The sequence below is a fragment of the Chiloscyllium plagiosum genome, unplaced genomic scaffold (genome assembly GCF_037043375.1).
Source record: "Chiloscyllium plagiosum isolate Xiang-an unplaced genomic scaffold, Cpla_swu_hap1 HiC_scaffold_4, whole genome shotgun sequence".
Lineage (NCBI taxonomy): Eukaryota > Metazoa > Chordata > Chondrichthyes > Orectolobiformes > Hemiscylliidae > Chiloscyllium > Chiloscyllium plagiosum.
The window spans coordinates 9,074,975-9,093,559 of record NW_028270142.1 but is presented as its reverse complement, the minus strand read 5'-3'; the positions used below and the strand labels follow the sequence as shown (position 1 = coordinate 9,093,559).

General features: G+C 45.1%; 1 protein-coding gene across 1 annotated transcript in view; it reads right to left on the bottom strand.

The window, feature by feature from the left end:
* The window catches only part of cunh8orf34 (chromosome unknown C8orf34 homolog), a 398,588-nt gene extending 385,318 nt beyond the window's left edge, over positions 1 to 13,270 (bottom strand). The window contains exon 1 of the mRNA XM_043689235.2: positions 12,859 to 13,270. Within this exon, the coding sequence (XP_043545170.2) occupies positions 12,859 to 12,924 (66 nt within the window). The 5' untranslated portion in view covers positions 12,925 to 13,270. The remainder of the gene's footprint in view (positions 1 to 12,858) is intronic.
* Positions 13,271 to 18,585: the final 5,315 nt, after the last annotated feature.

The following is an 18,585-nucleotide window of genomic DNA, read 5'->3' as shown; positions in this document are numbered from 1 at the left end:
AGGGCCTGTTTCCACATTGTAGGGATTCTATGACTGTTGATGACTTGCCTCAGGAAAGAGGGAAATGTTGAGACAAGAGTCCTTCATGGTTATCTCAGCCAGTGTGGGAAAATAACATTACATTCACGATAAACAGGAAATTGGCTCAAATTGGCTTGTGAAATTCCAGAGGTTCACTACCCTCTGAGTAAAAAGTAAATCTCATCTTGATTCTAAATGGGCACCTCCTTAATTTAGATTGGTCTCAGTCTTCCCAATCACAGAAATTGTCTTACCTGGATCTACCCTGTCTAGTCCTTTAAGTGTTTTACAAGTTTCAATGAGATCATCTATCATTCATCAAACTCTAGAGAATATAAGCCTGGTTTGCCCAATCTCCCTTGATAGTATAGTCTCAGTAGCCTGGGAACAAGTGAGCCTTTGCCATCAATGGCAATAGTATTTCTGAAAATTAAGAGACCAAATCTCCACACAGTACTCCTGGTAAACAAGCTTTCATACAAGTAAAGCAAGACTTCACCATTCATGCTATACAAGCTAACATTCCATTCACCTTCCCAATGGCTTGCAGTGCCTGAATGTTAGCCTTCAATAAGGATGTGGAGGATCCTTTGTCCATCTACATTTTATAACCTCTTACCATTTAAAGCAGCACGCAGCCCTTCTCTTCCACAGACCAAGGTGAATAACCTCAACATTTTTCCACTCTGTATTCCATCTGTCATGCGTTTCTCAAATATTCTTGTAGTCAGTTTACATTTTTCTCATCACACACATTCTACACTTAATCTCACATCATCCAGAGCTTCAGAAATATTGTATTGATCCCCATCTTGAAATCAATGACTTTTTTTGTGACCATCGGGAGCCCAAGTCTAGATCCTCACAGTGCCCCACTGGTCACAGCCTGCCAATGTCAGAAAGGATTATTTATTCCTATTCTCTATCAACCAATCATTAATCCCTGACACTGGTACTTCTAGCCAGCTTCCCATTGGGCTGAATCAGAAGCAGTCTGGATATCTAAGTAGGCTACTTTCATCAGATCTCCTTTATGGAATTTGACAATAGGAGCTTCAAAACAAGCCCAAAAAACATGGAGTAGAACTAATGAACTCCATGATGAAGTGGGATTTATGTGTTAGCTGCATGAGTTTGAAAACAAGCACCTTGTAAATCACGTGACCAAGGCTAATGGTACACCATCACACTTGGCAAAGTTTGTCATATGTAGCCCAGGGCACAGTCCATAAGGTTTTTGAGTAGCACACTCACAACTCTCCTACCGAGCCCTGACCTGACTGCAACTTGACAAGGTCTCAGCAAGGACTAACATGGGACCACCCACGTTCACCCCAGTTGACATCCTCACTTCCCTTTGGAGCCACCCAGCCTCAAAAGGTGCAGAGGACGGGGTTGCGGAGGTGGTGTTGGGCGGGGGGGAAAGGGTGGAAATCTGAACAACTCACCCTGTTTGGGCAGGAATAATGGATACCTTCCCCAAACAAAGTCCACTTTCCATGTCAGGTGCTTTTCTCAAAGGCCTGCTCCCTCCTGATGTTCCCCCACATAGCCATCACCCAACTCCCTGACCTCCTCTCCACAATGCCACACCTACCTCCTTCCCATGCCCTCCGCCCCCATATTTACTTGGTCCTGGGGTCCAGGATTCTGAACTGAAGGTTCTCTTTGTCCTAGTCTTGGTCACTGCTGCAGTTGATGCCAAGCGGAGAGTAATCCAATGGACTGACAGCTCTCCAACGCCGGGATCCACCCCAGGGGAGGGCTAAGTTTTGGATTCAGCAATTAAACCCAGCTATAACAATCACCATAGGTGCATCTCGTAATAATGCTTCCAGCAGCAGAGCATTCAATCCCCCTTCTGTAAAATGCTGCCCTCCTTCATAAGGTACAAAGCATTACATAATGCAAGTAAAATTTCTTAATTGTAGTGAGTGAGTTTAATGTTCCATGTTCAAAGATCCATCTACATTAACTTCCTCAGAAGGATTTTGCTGACACTAAGATGTTTTTTACATTGAATGACCGAGCAGTACCAGTCAGTTCCCATTGGGACTAACTCTCGAACACAAAATTGCATCAACTTCAGAAAGACTTGATAATCTCTGAAAGATTAATACAGGTATTAAGGATCTCTATTTTATGACTCCCGAAGGTATGCGAATTCTTAGCACTGGTATCCCTCATATTGATGATAAATGTTTCAGTTTTGCACCAGCTATAAGTTAGCTCAAAACCAGAGATCAGGAAGAGATTGTAGTGGCTGTTTCTCGATTGGTGACTTTCATTTTTCTTCTGCAGTCACAGAGGGGACTAGAGGCTGCTTTCCCATTAGAAAGGGATGGAGTTTAACCTGAAGACCACTGCACCTCAGCTAAGGGGCCAGGTCAAGAGAACAGAGTGTTTTTGGTGAGCTCATTGAGTGCAGGAATTAGGCCCATCTTGTTGGCATCGCTCTGCATTTTTTGCTTGTTTATGGGATGTGGGCATTGCTGGCTGGGCCAGCATTGATTACCCATTCCTAATTGCCCAGAAGACAGTTCAGACATTGCTTTGGGTCTGGAGTAAACATGTAAACCAGCTCAGGTAAGGATGGCAGATTTTCTTCCCTGGAGGACTTTGTCGGAAAATGCCATCTGGTTCCCAATCAACCGTGGATTCACGGTCACCATTAGATACTTAATTCCAGATTTATTTTGAATTGAAACTTCGCCATCTCAGATTCAAACACAGGTCCCCAGAACATTTACTCAGGTGTCTGGATTAATAGTCCAGCAATAATACCACTGGGTCCCCTAAATTATCGACTAATTCTGTTGTTAAATGCTTTATCCTGTATTTTCCACTACAGCTGACAACTGTCAGATCCAGTTGAATGCCTTCAGGATAAGTGCAGCCAAAATAGCAGCCATGAAATGGTATATTTTCTAGCTCACAAAAAAAAAGTTGTGGTTATGGCAGAAGTGAGGCTGCTGTAGATTAAAAGTATGTAAGATGTTAAGCTTAGGTACTAACAGGGAGAAATGGGGACGGATAAAGAATTGCCTTTCCTCGTAAAAGCATCAGTTTAGAGAGGCCCAGACAATCTTCGAGAAAGTAAAATAGTTTATCGGTAAAAAGGGGACAGTCATTAACTCCATTGAGTGATCTGTCAGGGGAGAGCCTGAAGGCAAAATCGTGATATGTCAGTGACAAAGTTTTAAATCCAAGGGAAACCAGGTTCATGTCCCATTCATAACTATCTTATAAAGCTGTGCATTGTTAAAGTTTAAGCTTAAACAGTTTACTTTCAGGTAAAAGTGGAGGAATAGAAAGAGGGATGTATCTTCAACTAACTGGCTACTGAGATAAATATCATGTGTGTTGCTGATGGAGAGAAGCTCAAATTGAAATTTGAGCCTCAACATCTGGACACAAAACAGAAAGGGCAGCTACTCCTTATTGCTGCAGACGCACGGTGTTCAGACAACAACAGCCAGACCGAAATAACAACCGTTTATTGGTGAATCACCAAATGATAGGATTAGAGGGATGGAACCTTTCCTTGAGAAAAAGGCTACAGAATCTAGGCAGAACCTTACAATGGGGGAGTCTATTTGAATTTACTCAAACGTTTGAGTGAAGAATACTTGGTTTAAATGAAAACTGGAAGACTCATCTTGCTGAAGGAGGAGGAAGGGATCGTGTTAAATTTGGGAGAAGTCCGATATTAAGACTACAAGTTGACAGAGTGTGGTACAATGTAAAAATTGTGTGGATTGTTTTGTAATATTAAGTTATATTAAACTTTCCTTCAGTTCAGTGTATTGGTTGCCTACAGAAGTAATGTTTACTTGATGTTGATTTAAGTTGGTTTGTTACAGTAAAATACTCAAAATATGAAGGTTTGTTGTTCTTTCCGTTGGACACTAAATCTTTAATTGCATTTTTAAAAGTTACAGGCACCGTAATCTTCACTTCAAAAGAAAACAAAGGTTTTGAGGCGTATGTTTTATACCCTCAAGTTCTCGAGTCTGGGATGAATATCCATGTCAATGCAGAAATATTCATTCACCACTGAGCTGGAAACATGGCCTTCCGAACACTTACTATTTGGCTTCAAGCAGTTTAAATAATTTGTTAAGTTCTGCATTACCATTTGATTGGTATGCTTTCATCTAAAGTTTTGTTTTAGAATGAAATTGATCCAGTAGTCCTAATTCATTTTATATTGTCATAGAGTCATACAGGATGCAAACAGACCCTTCAGTCCAATTATCCACAACAACCATGTTCCCAAACTAAACTAGTCCCACACCCCTCCAATCCTTTCCTATTCATGTATTTTTCCAAATGTCTTTTAGATATTGTAACTGTACCTGCATCCACCACTGCCTCTGGTAGCTCACTCCACACACACACCACTGTATAAAAGAAATTGCACCTCATGCCCTTTATTAAAACTTTCTCCTCAATGTGCCCCCTAGATTTGAACTCCCTAAGTGTGCGATAAACACAGCTGAAAATGTGTTGCTGGAAAAGTGCAGCAGGTCAGGCAGCATCCAAGGAACAGGAGAATCGACGTTTCGGGCATAAGCCCTTCTTCAGGAAAACACAGTGCGATAAACACAGTTCTGTTTGTGACTTCCACAATCCCTCCCCAAGCATCCCCTTACCCAGCAAAACCTTGAAGGTTCCTTAAATTCTTTAGGGACTACCCAAACAAGCCAGAGTCTTGGGGAAATCACTGGAGCACTGTGATACAGTGCAAATCATTCGCCGAGATAAGATCCTATGTGTGTGTCCTTTCATTATCAATTTAATTAAGCAGTCATCAATCTATTAGATAGATAAAATCCCCACAGTGTGGAAACAGGCCTTTCAACCCAATTAGTCTACACCAACTCTCCAAAGAATATCCCACTCAGACTCAACCACTAGCCTATTTCTGTAACCCTGCATTTCCTATAGCTAACCCACCTAACCTACACATCCATGACACGATAGAAAATTTAGCATTGCCAATCCACCTAGTTTCTACATCATTGGATTGCGGGAGTAAACTGGAGCACCCAGAGGAAACCTGCGCAGACATGGGGAGAATGTCTGCGTGGGGTTTGCACAGTCACCAGATTGAACCCAGGTCCCCAGCACTGTGAGGCAGCAGTGCTAACCACTCAGCCATTGTGCCCCTGTGGCTTCTAGATCTCAGCTACTTGCTCATGTTACTAGCAGTTACCTAATGCTTTTCCACAGCTTCCTGAGCTAACTCCAAGTGCTTTCTGTCAGAAGACCCCATGAGGACCATTGTGCATTTCCACCTTTAGCTCCAAGCTAGATGAAGTCTATTGACTTCCTTTCCCCTCAAATTCCAAACCCTGCTCAAACCTCACTTGCATTTATTGAATTGAATGAACTTTATTGCCACATATACTTAAAGAAGTCCAGTGAAAAGTTTATAAGTTGTCATTTATCCTAGGTACAAAGGTACCTAGGTACAATTCTTAGTTACAGAGGTTGGTCAGTATGGACCAGTTTCTGTCAAAGGGCCTGTAGCTCTCTATGACTCTATTAAAGAAAAATGTTACAGCTATACACAGTATGACCATAGTTCAGAAAAAAAACCAAATAGTTAAAAAGCCAAACATCATATTCTCTCTCCAAGGGCTCTCTGCAGCAGACCAATACAGGGGGCTCCACGTGGTCTGACCACTGGCTGCCACCATGCTCCACTCCAGGCCACTACCCACACTAGGCCGCTGGTCACTAGTGTCTCTGCTGATCCACTTCGGAGAATGGGGCTGAGAGTCTGAGGCTGAGAGAGGGGAAAGAAGGGAGGAGAGAGGGAGGGAAATAAAAGGAAGGAAGGAAAAGAACAGGGGGTGGGGGGGGTGGAGTGGAGTGGAGGAGTTCCGTCTGGAACATCCTGCTCAGCTGCCATCTTACTGGAAGTGTGCAGTGGCTGACAAAAGAAATATTTTACACAAAAACAGAAGTTGCTGGAAAAGCTCAGCATGCCTGGCAGCATCTGTGCAGAGAAATCAGTTACCGATTCAGGTCCAGTGACCCTTCCTCAGATCCTTTCCATTTTGATTTAAAATTAATATTTTCTCCACTTGAAACGCAGGCCTGACTAACATTTATTTTCTTTGGCTCTCCCAACTCTGAGCTGGAGGCTACCCTCTCGTCGGAAGCTGCAAATACATTTGTTTTTTTTTTCCCCTCAAACTGAACTGGCTGCTTCTGTCAGCAAACAATGTTGCCGACCAGCCCCCCTCCAAATATTTTAACGTAGCTTAGACCCTAACATTTTTTTGAAAAGCAAAGAGGTGAAGTGCTTGTCCCAGATACAATGCGACTGGTCAAATTACTCAACAAATAAATTGGGATTTACTTAAACACTGTAGTTAAAATACAATCAGAGAAAGAGGAGTTTAGCACAATTTAACTGTATTGGAAAACTTAACAGAACTTAATCGTACCAATTACTAATCCACTGTTCCAAGTCAGTAACATCCCATAAACACACCCCCGTGCAGAAATAAAAGTAAATTTAGACACAGATTCTCATATGCAGTTCTCCAATCCAGGAGGGAAAAAAGAATCACAAAACAAAATTCAGAGAGAGAGTATAACAAGCTAGGAGACATTTATGAAGCTTCCAACTCTGTTGAGACCCCAATAGCTTCTGATGTTACTGAAAAATCAAGACCTAAAGTCCTGATCCGAAAGAGCTGGCTACACCATTTCAAGCTGTTTAAAATTAAATAAAAACCCATGGTCTCCCTAAGCATTACAAATGTGGTCTTAACAGCAACTGCTCTGCCCAGGACCACCCGAAACTACAGAAGGCTGTGTGCACAGCCCAGACCATCACAGAAGCCAACCTCCCATCCACAGATTCCATTTCCACAGCAATAAGAAGAAGGGCTTATGCCCGAAACGTCGATTCTCCTGCTCCTCGGATGCTGCCTGGCCTGCTGTGTTTTTCCAGCACCACATTTTTCAACTCTGGTACTCCAGCATCTGCAGTCCTCACTTTTTCTTACCATTCCCCCTACCCTATTACTCTACATTTACCCCTGACTTATGCACCTACACATTCATGAACCCAATGGGTAATTTAGCATGGCCAATTCACCTAACCTGCACATCTTTGGACTGTGCGAGGAAACCGGAGCACCCAGAGGAAACCCACGCAGACACAGGAAGAATGTGCAAACTCCACACGGACAGTTACCTAAGGTGACTCACTCTTCATGATCTAGCATGTCCTTACTATTGATTTGTCTGTACAGCTCACATAACAAAGCTTTTCACTGTACCAAGGGACATGACTACAAGGAATCAAATTACTATTTTACAGAAACTTCCATTTTTTTTCTTGAAGCGTAATTAATTCCAAACTTGTTTGAACAGCATTTAGAGTTGCCCATCAGCTTTTCAATTAAATGCCTCCAAATGTCTACATTTTAAAGTTTAATTGCTAAAATACAATTATGAAACAGGTTTTTGCCACAATATTGTGAACATATCTTGTGAGACCTTGACTCAACGTATTCTTCAGTCTTTGAAGAAGTTTTGAAAGATAGATATATTTTCTATATTGCGCTGTGATTTGAACAGAACTTTATTTTAGCAGAGTCCTTTAGGGATCAGCAGTCCTCAACTAAAATATATTTATTTTCTGGTCAATTACAGTTTCCAAATTGGCTGTTTTATTTGCCTATAAAAAGTAATGCTGCATTCAGGGGCAAGTTATTGGTTGTAAAGTGGTCTGCGACACAATAAAAAAAATTTCTTGTCCCTGTAAACTGTTTGAATGGTAGGTTTTGGGGCCTGGCTTTGCTGCTCCTCTCCCTTGTAAAATTGCTGTCTCTTGTATGCAGCTGTAAATGTAACTGTTTGTTGTAAACTGTGTTTTTGTAATTTGTTTAATAAAATAATACAAACAGGGAAAAAAAAATAAAAAAAAATTTCTTACCGTGGCAGACTGCCCCAGAGGTGGTCGAAAGGTGCTGAGGGTGGTTAGTGAAGCCGGAAGGTGGGTAGGCCGTCCTGACCACTGTCACCCCGGGCGGGTACTGGGGTGGGCTGTCTTAGAGGTGGTCGAAAGGTGTGTCAGGGTGGACCGAGAACCGGAAGGTGGGTAGGGGCGGGGGCTTGCTGGGTCTGTATTGTCTGCACTTCCTGAAGAAGGGCCTGTGCCCGAAACGTCGAATCTCCTGTTCCCTGGATGCTGCCTGACGTGCTGTGCTGTTCCAGCAATAAAGTTTCAACTAATAAAATAATATAACCAGGAGATTCAGAGGTCCTCTCAGTTTAGGGGACTGACTCTGCTGGCTGGTGTTACAGTGGGGAAAAAAAATATTCTTACCGGGGCGGGCTGCCCCAGAGGTGGTCAAAAGGTGTAGGTGTGTCAGGGTGGACCAAGAACTGGAAGGGGCATGGGGTGGACCGAGAGCCGGAAGGTGGGTAGGGGCGGGCTGCCTTAGAGTGGTCAGAGGGTGGGAGGGGCGGGGGCTTGCTGGGTCTGTATTGCCTGCACTTTTGTATGTAACAGTATTGTCTAATGTACCAATGTCATTGTTGATGTCTCTTTATATTTTTTATATGTGAAACTGGGATTTGAGATTTGTCCTCATGTCCCTGTAAACTGTTTGAACGGTAGGGTTTGGGGCCTGGCTTTGCTGCTCCTCTCCCTTGTAAAATTGCTGTTTCTCTGTATACAGCTATAAATGTAACTGTTTGTTGTAAACTGTTTTTGTAATTTGTTTAATAAAATAAAATAATTTTCTCAAATAAGCATGTTAGAGAACATACTGGAGAAACTCAGCAGGTCTGCAGATAAATAAACAGAGTTAATGTTTTGAGTCTACTGACACTTCTTCAGAACATTCTGAGGAATGATCACTGAATACAAAATGGTAACTTTTTCTGCCAGACCTGAGTTTCTCCACTAATTTCTGTTTGTATTTCAAATCTTCAGTACTTAGTTCTTTGTGATATCCATCTGCATTGATCTGGTTTATCATTCATAATATTATATTTGATAAACACAAATACATTAGCTTTACTTTAAATTAACTAGAAATATAACAAGATAACATCTCGTGAAATAAGTTAAACAATTGCATTCATTACTCTGCAAAAAAAAACTCTTCTTCGCTGCTTTAAAACTCGAAATTTGTACAATTCTGAATGGATATTTTCAATGTTGCAAGCATATTCATCATGGTGATGGACAGAGGGAAAACCAGTAAAACTTAAAATGAATGTACAGGAACTTCCATTTGGAGGCAAGCAAGACAAATTGGACCAGTATACATCATTTACTAATTTTACTGGTTTTTCCTCCAACATTATAGACAACACTAATTTGACACAATAGGCAATTGCAAGTTAACTGAAGTTCATTTTTATTGCAACTATGATTGATTGTGATAAAGTGTGTGTGTGTGGGTAGGTTATTCACCAGTGACTAGGAGAAAGTGAGGACTACAGATGCTGGAGATCAGAGCTGAGAAATGTGTTGCTGGAAAAGCGCAGCAGGTCAGGCAGCATCCAAGGAGCAGGAGAATCGATGTTTTGGGCATAAGCCCTTCTTCAGGAATGAGGAAGGTGTGCCAATCAGGCTAAGATAAAAGGTAGGGAGGAGGGACTTGGGGGAGGGGCGTTGGGAATGCGATAGGTGGAAGGAGGTTAAGGTGAGGGTGATAGGCCGGAGAGGGGGTGCGGGCGGAGAGGTCAGGAAGAAGATTGCAGGTCAAGAAGGCGGTCCTGAGTTTGAGGGTGGGGACTGAGAAAAGGTAGGGGGAGGGGAAATGAGGAAGCTGGAGAAATCTGTATTCATCCCTTGTGGTTGGAGGGTTCCTAGGTGGAAGATGAGGCGCTCTTCCTCCAGGCGTCATGTTGCCATGGTCTGGCGATGGAGGAGGCCAGGACAGAACCCCACTGGTCCTCACCTACCACCCCACCAACCTCCAGATACATCGTATCATCCTTCGTCATTTCCGCCACCTCCAGACAGACCCCACCACCAAGGATATACTTCCCTCCCCTCCCCTATCAGTGTTCCGGAAAGACCACTCCCTCCGCGACTCCCTCGTCAGGTCCACACCCCCCACCAACCCAAACTCGACTCCCTGCACCTTCCCCTGCAACCGCAAGAAATGCAAAACTTGCGCCCACCCCTCCCCCCTCACTTCCCTCAAAGGCCCCAAGGGATCCTTCCATATCCATCACAAATTCACCTGCACCTCCACATACATCGTTTACTGCATCTGCTGCACCCGATGTGGCCTCCTCTACATTGGGGAGGCAGGCTGCCTACTTACGGAACGTTTCAAAGAACACCTCTGGAACACCCGCACCAACCAACCCAACCACCCCATTGCTGAACACTTTAACTCCCCCTCCCACTCCGCCAAGGACATACAGGTCCTTGGCCTCCTCCATCGCCAGACCATGGCAACACGACGCCTGGAGGAAGAGCGCCTCATCTTCCACCTAGGAACCCTCCAACCACAAGGGATGAATGCAGATTTCTCCAGCTTCCTCATTTCCCCTCCCCCCACCAAATCTCAGTTCCAACCCTCGGACTCAGCACCGCCATCTTGACCTGCAATCTTCTTTCTGACCTCTCTGCCCCCACCCCCTCTCCAACCTATCATCCTCACCTTAACCTCCTTCCACCTATCGCATTCCCAACGCCTCTCCCCCAAGTCCCTCCTCCCTATCTTTTATCTTAGCCTGCTTGGCACACCCTCCTCATGCTTGAAGAAGGGCTTATGCCCGAAACGTCGATTCTCCTGCTCCTTGGATGCTGCCTGACCTGCTGCGCTTTTCCAGCAACACATTTTTCAGCTCTTCACCAATGACCCCATCGTTGTAGAAGGTACATCAGAGGATCTTTGTAATAAAGCACAGAACACTGCAGCAGACCAAAAAAATTGATCATTGATTCATGAGCAAGAAAAGCATATTCCAATCTTTACCAGATTGCAAAATTTCTACATTTTTCTTGTACTCTCTTTACTACTAATTGCATGCCATTTTATAATATTGATAACATTGCCATCATTTCCAAAAATGCACAATTGTTCGACACCCAAAAGTTAAAATTGCTATTCAAATTTATTAAGCTATAAAAACTGAAAATTAGGCAATTAACAATTTCAGCCTCTTAACTCCCACATTTTTGGTTTCATTCCATAGTACCACACTTGCTCAGTGGTTAATACTGTTACCTCACAGCAGGAGGGACCCAGGTTCGATTCCACTCTCGGGTGACTGTCTGTGTGGAGTTTGCACGTTCTCCCTGTGTCTGTGTGGGTTTCCTCCCACAGTCCAAAGATTGTGCGAGCTAGGATAGACCAACCACACTAAACTGCCTACAGTGTGCAGGGATGTGCAGGCTAGGTGGGTTGGCCATGGGAAATGGCAGGGCTCTGGGTGGGACACTCTTGGGAGAGTGTGTGCACACTTGATGGACCGAGTGGCCTGCATTGTAGGGATTCTATGATAAAACACATCTAAAAAGGAAGATCTTGAGTAACTTCCAGCTATTGTTAAAGCCATTAAAGGAAAAACATAAACAAAGGAGGAAAAAGTCACCATCCAATATTTGAAACAGCAGTTCGGCTGTATCGCTTCTGCAAAGTGGCCATACCTGCACATTTAATTATTAAAACAGCATGTTCACACTGTGCTGCAATTTTTCGCGGCTGTCTGCTGACTCTGAAAATACTCTGGAATGCAGGAGGATTCATGGAGATTGAAGGGCGTCGTTTCAATTAAGCTGCGTTTGGCAAATCTTTAGCGCAAAATGAAAGATCTCCATTTCATCAGGATGACAACCCAGCTTTGGCAGGTTGTGCAAATGCAAGCCGAAAGAAACAACCAGCAAAGCGGTGTCCCTTTAAGGGTCACAGTGTGGACGGTACCAGCTCAGAGTCCTGCTGCTGAAACACGTGCGAACACGCAGCCAAAGCCTATTCTCCTTCACTAGAGGGATGCTTCCTGCACTGGATGTTGGCTTCAGGTACATACATTTCCTGTTATTCTCAAACAAAAATGAACAGCACTTGTAGTGCAGTGTTAGTGTCCATACCTCTGGTCCAGGTTCAAGTCCCACTCGCTCCAGGGGCGTCACTCTAAACACATTGAAAACAATTTGTAACCAAAATAAATTGAGGGGTTTGTTTTAAAGCCAAAATGGAAACCACAAGAGTCAAAAAGCTAGCGAGAGAGTAGCACCATTGCAGATGTAGTGACAGGTAGGAGAGCTCATCGGTTCACTCAAAAGTCCAGTTTCAGTCTTACGGAGGTGTCAAACTCTAACAACGTATAAACTTACACATCACCAGGCTTTGTTGTGAATTTTAAACTTTGTCCACCCCAGTCCAACACCGGGTCCTCCGCCCAAACACTAACAAAACAGTGCATTGACGCCTGGACTTGTGACAGCGAATTTGTACATAAGGTGGATTTAGGAAGTTTAACGTGACAGCCTTGGCGGGTGGGGGAAGAGAGAAACCAACAACAACAAAAAATACTTAACCTCTGTACAATTTATGAACCATGAGCTAATGTCACAAAGTGCAAAAAAACCGTTTCCAACACCTGGCTCCCTAAGTAACAACACTTCAGACAACAGAATACCCTCTTAAGGTGTCCCCCAAAAAGACACCTTGCGAGACATTGCAACCCATTTCAACAGATCAACTATTTCCTATCGAAGACTCCCTCGGGAACTCGCTTCATAAACCTTTTCACACATGACACCGAGGGTAAACTCGGGCGGCTGCCCGCTCTCCCGTGTACCATGTTCAGATTTTGATTAGAAAACAGCCTCACCTCGAACAGGGAACCGATCTTGTTCTTCTCCAGGTAGGTTTGAATTCGAGATTGCTGAGACGCCATCAGTAAGAAAAGAGGGGGGGGGGGGGAGTCTCGGTGCAACAATGTTTGTTTTTGAATTGTAACCAGCAAAATTGTCAAGGCGGAGAGAAGAGATAACTTTCTGGGTAGCTGCTGTTTCCTGGAATGTGACTTGTGGAGGAGAAGACTTTGTGGTTTGCTGCTGAGGTGTTGAAGTTGCCAGCAGCCTGAGAGCTGTCCCTCTCTCTCACACACACACACACAGAGAGAGAGAGAGCTTTAAGTTGTTACTTGCTGTTCCCTAGCAAACACTGGGCGTTGCGTCTGTCGACTCCAGCCTAGCGACAGGATTCAAACAGGAATCTCGCCCGTTGGCCCGGCGCTTGGGTCAATCCACGGACTGGCTTCACTGGCCAATCTCCTCCCCATTTTCTTTCTTTGGTCCTTTCATCCCCCGAGTCTGATCCATCACAGACCCGCCTCCTGGATGACTTCAACACAAACAGCGCCACCTCTACCCCCCCACCTCTCGCTTTGAAGTGAATTTTTAAAAAATCCACTCTCCAGGGCAAAGCTGGGGAAGTGAACAACCATCTCATTTATTTCCGAATTGTTTTCATTAAAGTGTGCGCGTTGTCCGCCCGCATTAGTAACCTCGGAGCGACACATCCACCTGACGGCTCAGCAAGAATCTTAAGGTGAAAACGAAAACGTGAAGGATTGATGTTTTCTGTAACATTTGCAGCAAAAAAAAACATTGAAAGCAGGACCAATTCCTGTCCCGGACAGATGATCTGCTTCGCTGAGCATTTAGTCCCGACCACCACAGTCATACTAAATCCACGTGGAGTTCCCCAAACACCATCCATGAAAACCTTAATCCTGATTTAATGCTTTGCCTTGTTTTTGTAATATTTTACTGGCAATAGTTCTCAAAAGGGCAGCGCGGTACCTCAGTGGTTGGCATTGCTGTCTCACAGCGCCAGGGTCCCAGGGTGTCTTGGGGTGACTGTGTGTGGAGTTTGCACATTCTCCCCCTGTCTGAGGGTTGCCTCCCACAGTCCAAAGATGGGCAGGTCAGGTGAATTGGCCATTGGTGCATTAGTCAGGGGTACACCTGGGGAATGGGTCTGGGTGTGTTACTCTTCGGTATGGACTGGTTAGGCCTGTTTCCATACTGTACATAATCTAATCAAAAAGGGGAACTCTGTAAAGGATTAGAATTGATAATAATAAGAATGGGGATTTTGGATTCTGTAATTTCAGGAAAAATGCAAAGGTTCAGAGCTGTAGGAGCAGACCATTCAGTCCCTCGAGCCTATTCCACCTTTCAATATGATCACATTGAGTTCAATACCATAATCCCACCACCTTGCCCCCCCCCCATATTCCTTGATCGCTTTAGCCACAAGAGCTACAGCTGAAAACAACAAATGCTGGAGATCACAGAGGTAGACAAGCAGGAGGCTGGAAGGACACAGGCAGCATCAGGAGGTGGAGATGTCAATGTTTTGGGTGTAACACGTCTTCAGGAGAACACAGTGGGGCAGGCAGCATCCACGGAGAGAGAGCAAGCTAATGTTTACAGTCTCAATGACTCTTTGTCAGAGCTGCAGTGAAGTGTGGAGGGGGCAGCATTATGCAATGGTTAGATGAGGCGTTAGAATGTGGCGTTCTGGGGGAGAAAGGGTATTGATAGTTCAGATTAAGTGCTGGGAAGATGAGAATAGCAGAACAGTGGTGTGAAGAGCTGAAAAATATGTTGCTGGAAAAGCGCAGCAGGTCAGGCAGCATCCAAGGAGCAGGAGAATCGACATTTCAGGAATGAGCCCTTCTTCAGGAATGAGGAGGGTGTGCCAAGCAGGCTAAGATAAAAGGTAGGGAGGAGGGACTAGGGGGAGGAGCGTTGGGAATGCGATAGGTGGAAGGAGGTTAAGGTGAGGGTGATAGGCCAGAGAGGGGGTGGGGGCGGAGAGGTCAGGAAGAAGATTGCAGATCAAGATGGCGGTGCTGAGTCTGAGGGTTGGGACTGAGATATGGTGGGGGGAGGGGAAATGAGGAAGCTGGAGAAATAAGCATTCATTCCTTGTGGTTGGACGGTTCCTAGGCGGAAAATGAGGCGCTCTTCCTCCAGGCGTCGTGTTGCCATGGTCTGGCGATGGAGGAGGCCAAGGACCTGCATGTCCTTGGCGGAGTGGGAGGGGGAGTTAAAGTGTTCAGCCACAGGACGGTTGGGTTGGTTGGTGCGGGTGTCCCAGAGGTGTTCTCTGAAACGTTCCGCAAGTAGACGGCCTGCCTCCCCAATGTAGAGGAGGCCACATCGGGTGCAGCGGATGCAGTAAACAATGTGTGTGGAGGTGCAGGTGAATTTGTGATGGATATGGAAGGATCCCTTGGGGCCTTGGAGGGAAGTAAGGGGGGAGGTGTGGGCGCAAGTTTTGCATTTCTTGCGGTTGCAGGGGAAGGTGCCGGGAGTGGAGGTTGGGTTCGTGGAGGAGGTGGACCTGACGAGGGAGTCGTGGATGGAGTGGTCTTTCCGGAACGCTGATAGGGGTGGGGACGGAAATATATCCCTGGTGGTGGGGTCCGTTTGGAGGTGGCGGAAATGACGACGGATGATACGATGTATCTGGAGGTTGATGGGGTGGTAGGTGAGGACCAGTGGGGTTCTGTCCTGGTGGCGATGGGAGGGGCGGGGTTCAAGGGCGGAAGAGCGAGAAGTGGAGGAGATGCGGTGGAGAGCATCGTCAACCACGTCTGGGGGGAAATTGCGATCTTTGAAGAAGGAGGCCATCTGGGTTGTTTGGTATTGGAATTGTTCCTTCTGGGAGCAGATGCGGCAGAGGCAAAGGAATTGGAAATATGGGATGGCATTTTTACAGGGGGCATGGTGGGAGGAGGTGTAATCTAGGTAGCTGTGGGAGTCAGTCGGTTTATAGTAAATGTCTAGATAGCTGTGGGAGTCGGTCAGTTTATAGTAAATGTCTAGGTAGCGTCTATTGGGCAGACAATCCCACTGGGCTGGGGGGAAGGAAGAGAGAACACAGTGACAGAGAATAGACGAGAATAGACTTTATTGTTACGTGTGCTCAAATGAGTGCAATGAAAAGTTTGTAATATTGCCACTTTGCAACATCTTAGATACAGGGTACCTAGGTACAGATACTTTCCCTATTTGTTAAAGATTTGAAATTTTTGAAAGAGTTTAGCATAGGAATACAAAGTTCTAAAAAGTACACGAATTACTCAAAAGTCCAGAATAAGAATGGAAGTATCTTTCGGACATATTCAAATTCTTCTCCTTTTCATGGAGTCAGTGCCCACCGAGCTCCAGAACTCCAGGCCTTGCTCTGACCCAGGCTAGCCTCCAGGTCTCACCACTGGGACACGTCTCCCATGCCAGCGCAGAATCGGAGTGTCTCCCATTACAGACTCCAGCCTGTGACTCGCCTCCCGTGCAGAATGTAACAGTTAAAGCTAAAGAAAGGGAAGCAATGGGAGTTGGTTCATAATCTGAAGGTATTGAACTCCACACTGAGTCCGGAAGATTGTAAAATGCCTAGTCTGACGATGAGATGTTATTCCTCCAGACTGTGCAATGATTCACCGGAACACTGCAGCATGCCGAGGACAGACACGTGGCCATGTGAGCAGGGCGCTGGGTTAAACTGACCAGCTACAGGAACATCAGGGTCATGCTTGTGCACAGACCGGAGGGGCTTTGCGAAGTAGTCACCCAGACTGTGTTTGGTTACTCCAATGTAGAGTAGGTCACATTGAGCGCAACGACTACAATAGACCGGATCGGAAGAGGTAGGGGTGAAATGCTGCTTCACCTGGAAAGATTGTTTAGGCCATTGGATGGTGAGCAGAGAGGAGGGGAAAGGGACAGGTGCTGCACCTTCTACAGGTACATGGGAAGGTGCCGTAGGAACGGGGGATGGTGGATGAATGGATGAGGGTGTCCTGGAGGGAATGATCCCTGTGAAATGCAGAGGGGGGGGGACTGAGGGGAAGACGTGTTTGGTGGTGGCATTCTGCTGGAGTTGTCTGAAATGGTGGTGAATGCAGAGGCTGCTGGGATGGAAAATGATGAGAATGGGGACCCGATCACACTGCTGAGAGAGATGGGAAGGGACAAGGGCAGACACATGGGTGATGGGTTCGGATACTGTTGAGGGCCCTGTCAACCATGGTGTGCTGGGAAACCACAGTCATGGAAGAAGGAAGCCACAGCAGCAGTGCTGGTTTGGCAGGTGGCATCATCTGAACAGCTACAAGATAGGCAAAGGAACTGAGAGAATAGGATGGGGTTCTTACAGGATGTGGGGTGTGAAGAGATGTCATGAAGATAGCTATGGGAGTCAGGGGCTTTGTAGTGGATGGTAGTGGGCAGTTTATTCCCCAAAATGGAGACAGAGAGGTCAAGGAAAGGATGGGGAGTGTTGGAAATGGACAATGTGAAAGTTACAGAGGGGTGGAAATTGGAGGCAAGATGAGCAAATGTTTCAAGGTCCTGTGGGAGAATGAAGTGGCACCAAAGCAGTTGTCGACATACCAAGAAAAGAGCTATATCTACCTCTTCCTTCAAACCCAATGGTTTGGCCTGAGCCATGTTCTGTGATAATGAATTCCACAGCCTCACCACTCCCTGGGTGAAGACATTTTTCCTCAATCCTAAAAGGTTTACTCCTGGTCTTTAAGCTACAACCCCTGGTTCTGGGCTCCCCCCAACATCCTTCCTGCATCTAATCTCTCCAGTCCTGTTAGAATTTTATTGGATTCCATGAGTTCCCAATCATTCTTCCAAACTCCAGGGAATTCAATCCTAACCAACTCAATCTCTCCTCATTCGTTAGTCCTGCCAATCAATCAATGTGGGAAGCCTTCACTGCACTCCCTGTGTGACAATGGCATCCTGCCTCAGTTGAGGAGATTGACACCGCCCACACCATTGCAGGTGTGGCCTCACCAATGCCATGTATACTTGCAGCAAGACATCCTTGTTCCAATGCTTTAACTACATCAAGAACGGTGAATTAATAGCCTGGATCTAACTTTTAATCTTTGGCAACAAATGCAGAACAAAACTGGTTGCATTGTTGTAACTGAGATGAAAATGGAAAATATTAACTACTTGAGATAATGGTTCAAATGTTCAAAGAAACTATATAAGACCATAACACATAGGAGCAGAAGTAAGGCCATTCGGCCCACCGAGTCCACTCCGCATCTATTTGCATAGCCTTAATATTTGAAATCAAGCTTTTGTTTTTAACTGAAGCACAACTGAATTACTGTCTGTGGTTCAATTGTATCGGTAACTAACCCAGCAGCAACCTCAAACATTGGCTGGGACAGCTATACTGTTAAGGGCTTAGATGGTAAGGAATTACTTAAATGTGTTCAAGAAACTTACTTCAGGCACTGGGGCCTCCATTTGTCGAGAGGTGAGAGCGAGGACAGAGGGCTGCTGGGAAGGTGAAACCATTTTATTTGGGTAGTGGCTGAATCCAAGAGTTGATCAGCTAAGGTGTTTGTATTTTCATTATTTAAATTGTTTTATTGTGTGATTTGGTAAAAACTGTCCTTTTTCATTTACCTAAGCTAAGATTAAAGTTAAATTTAAGGTTAAAAATGACAGTAGATCTCAGACCCGTGTTATGCTCCTCTTGCTTAATGTGGGAGCTCAGGAACGTGGCT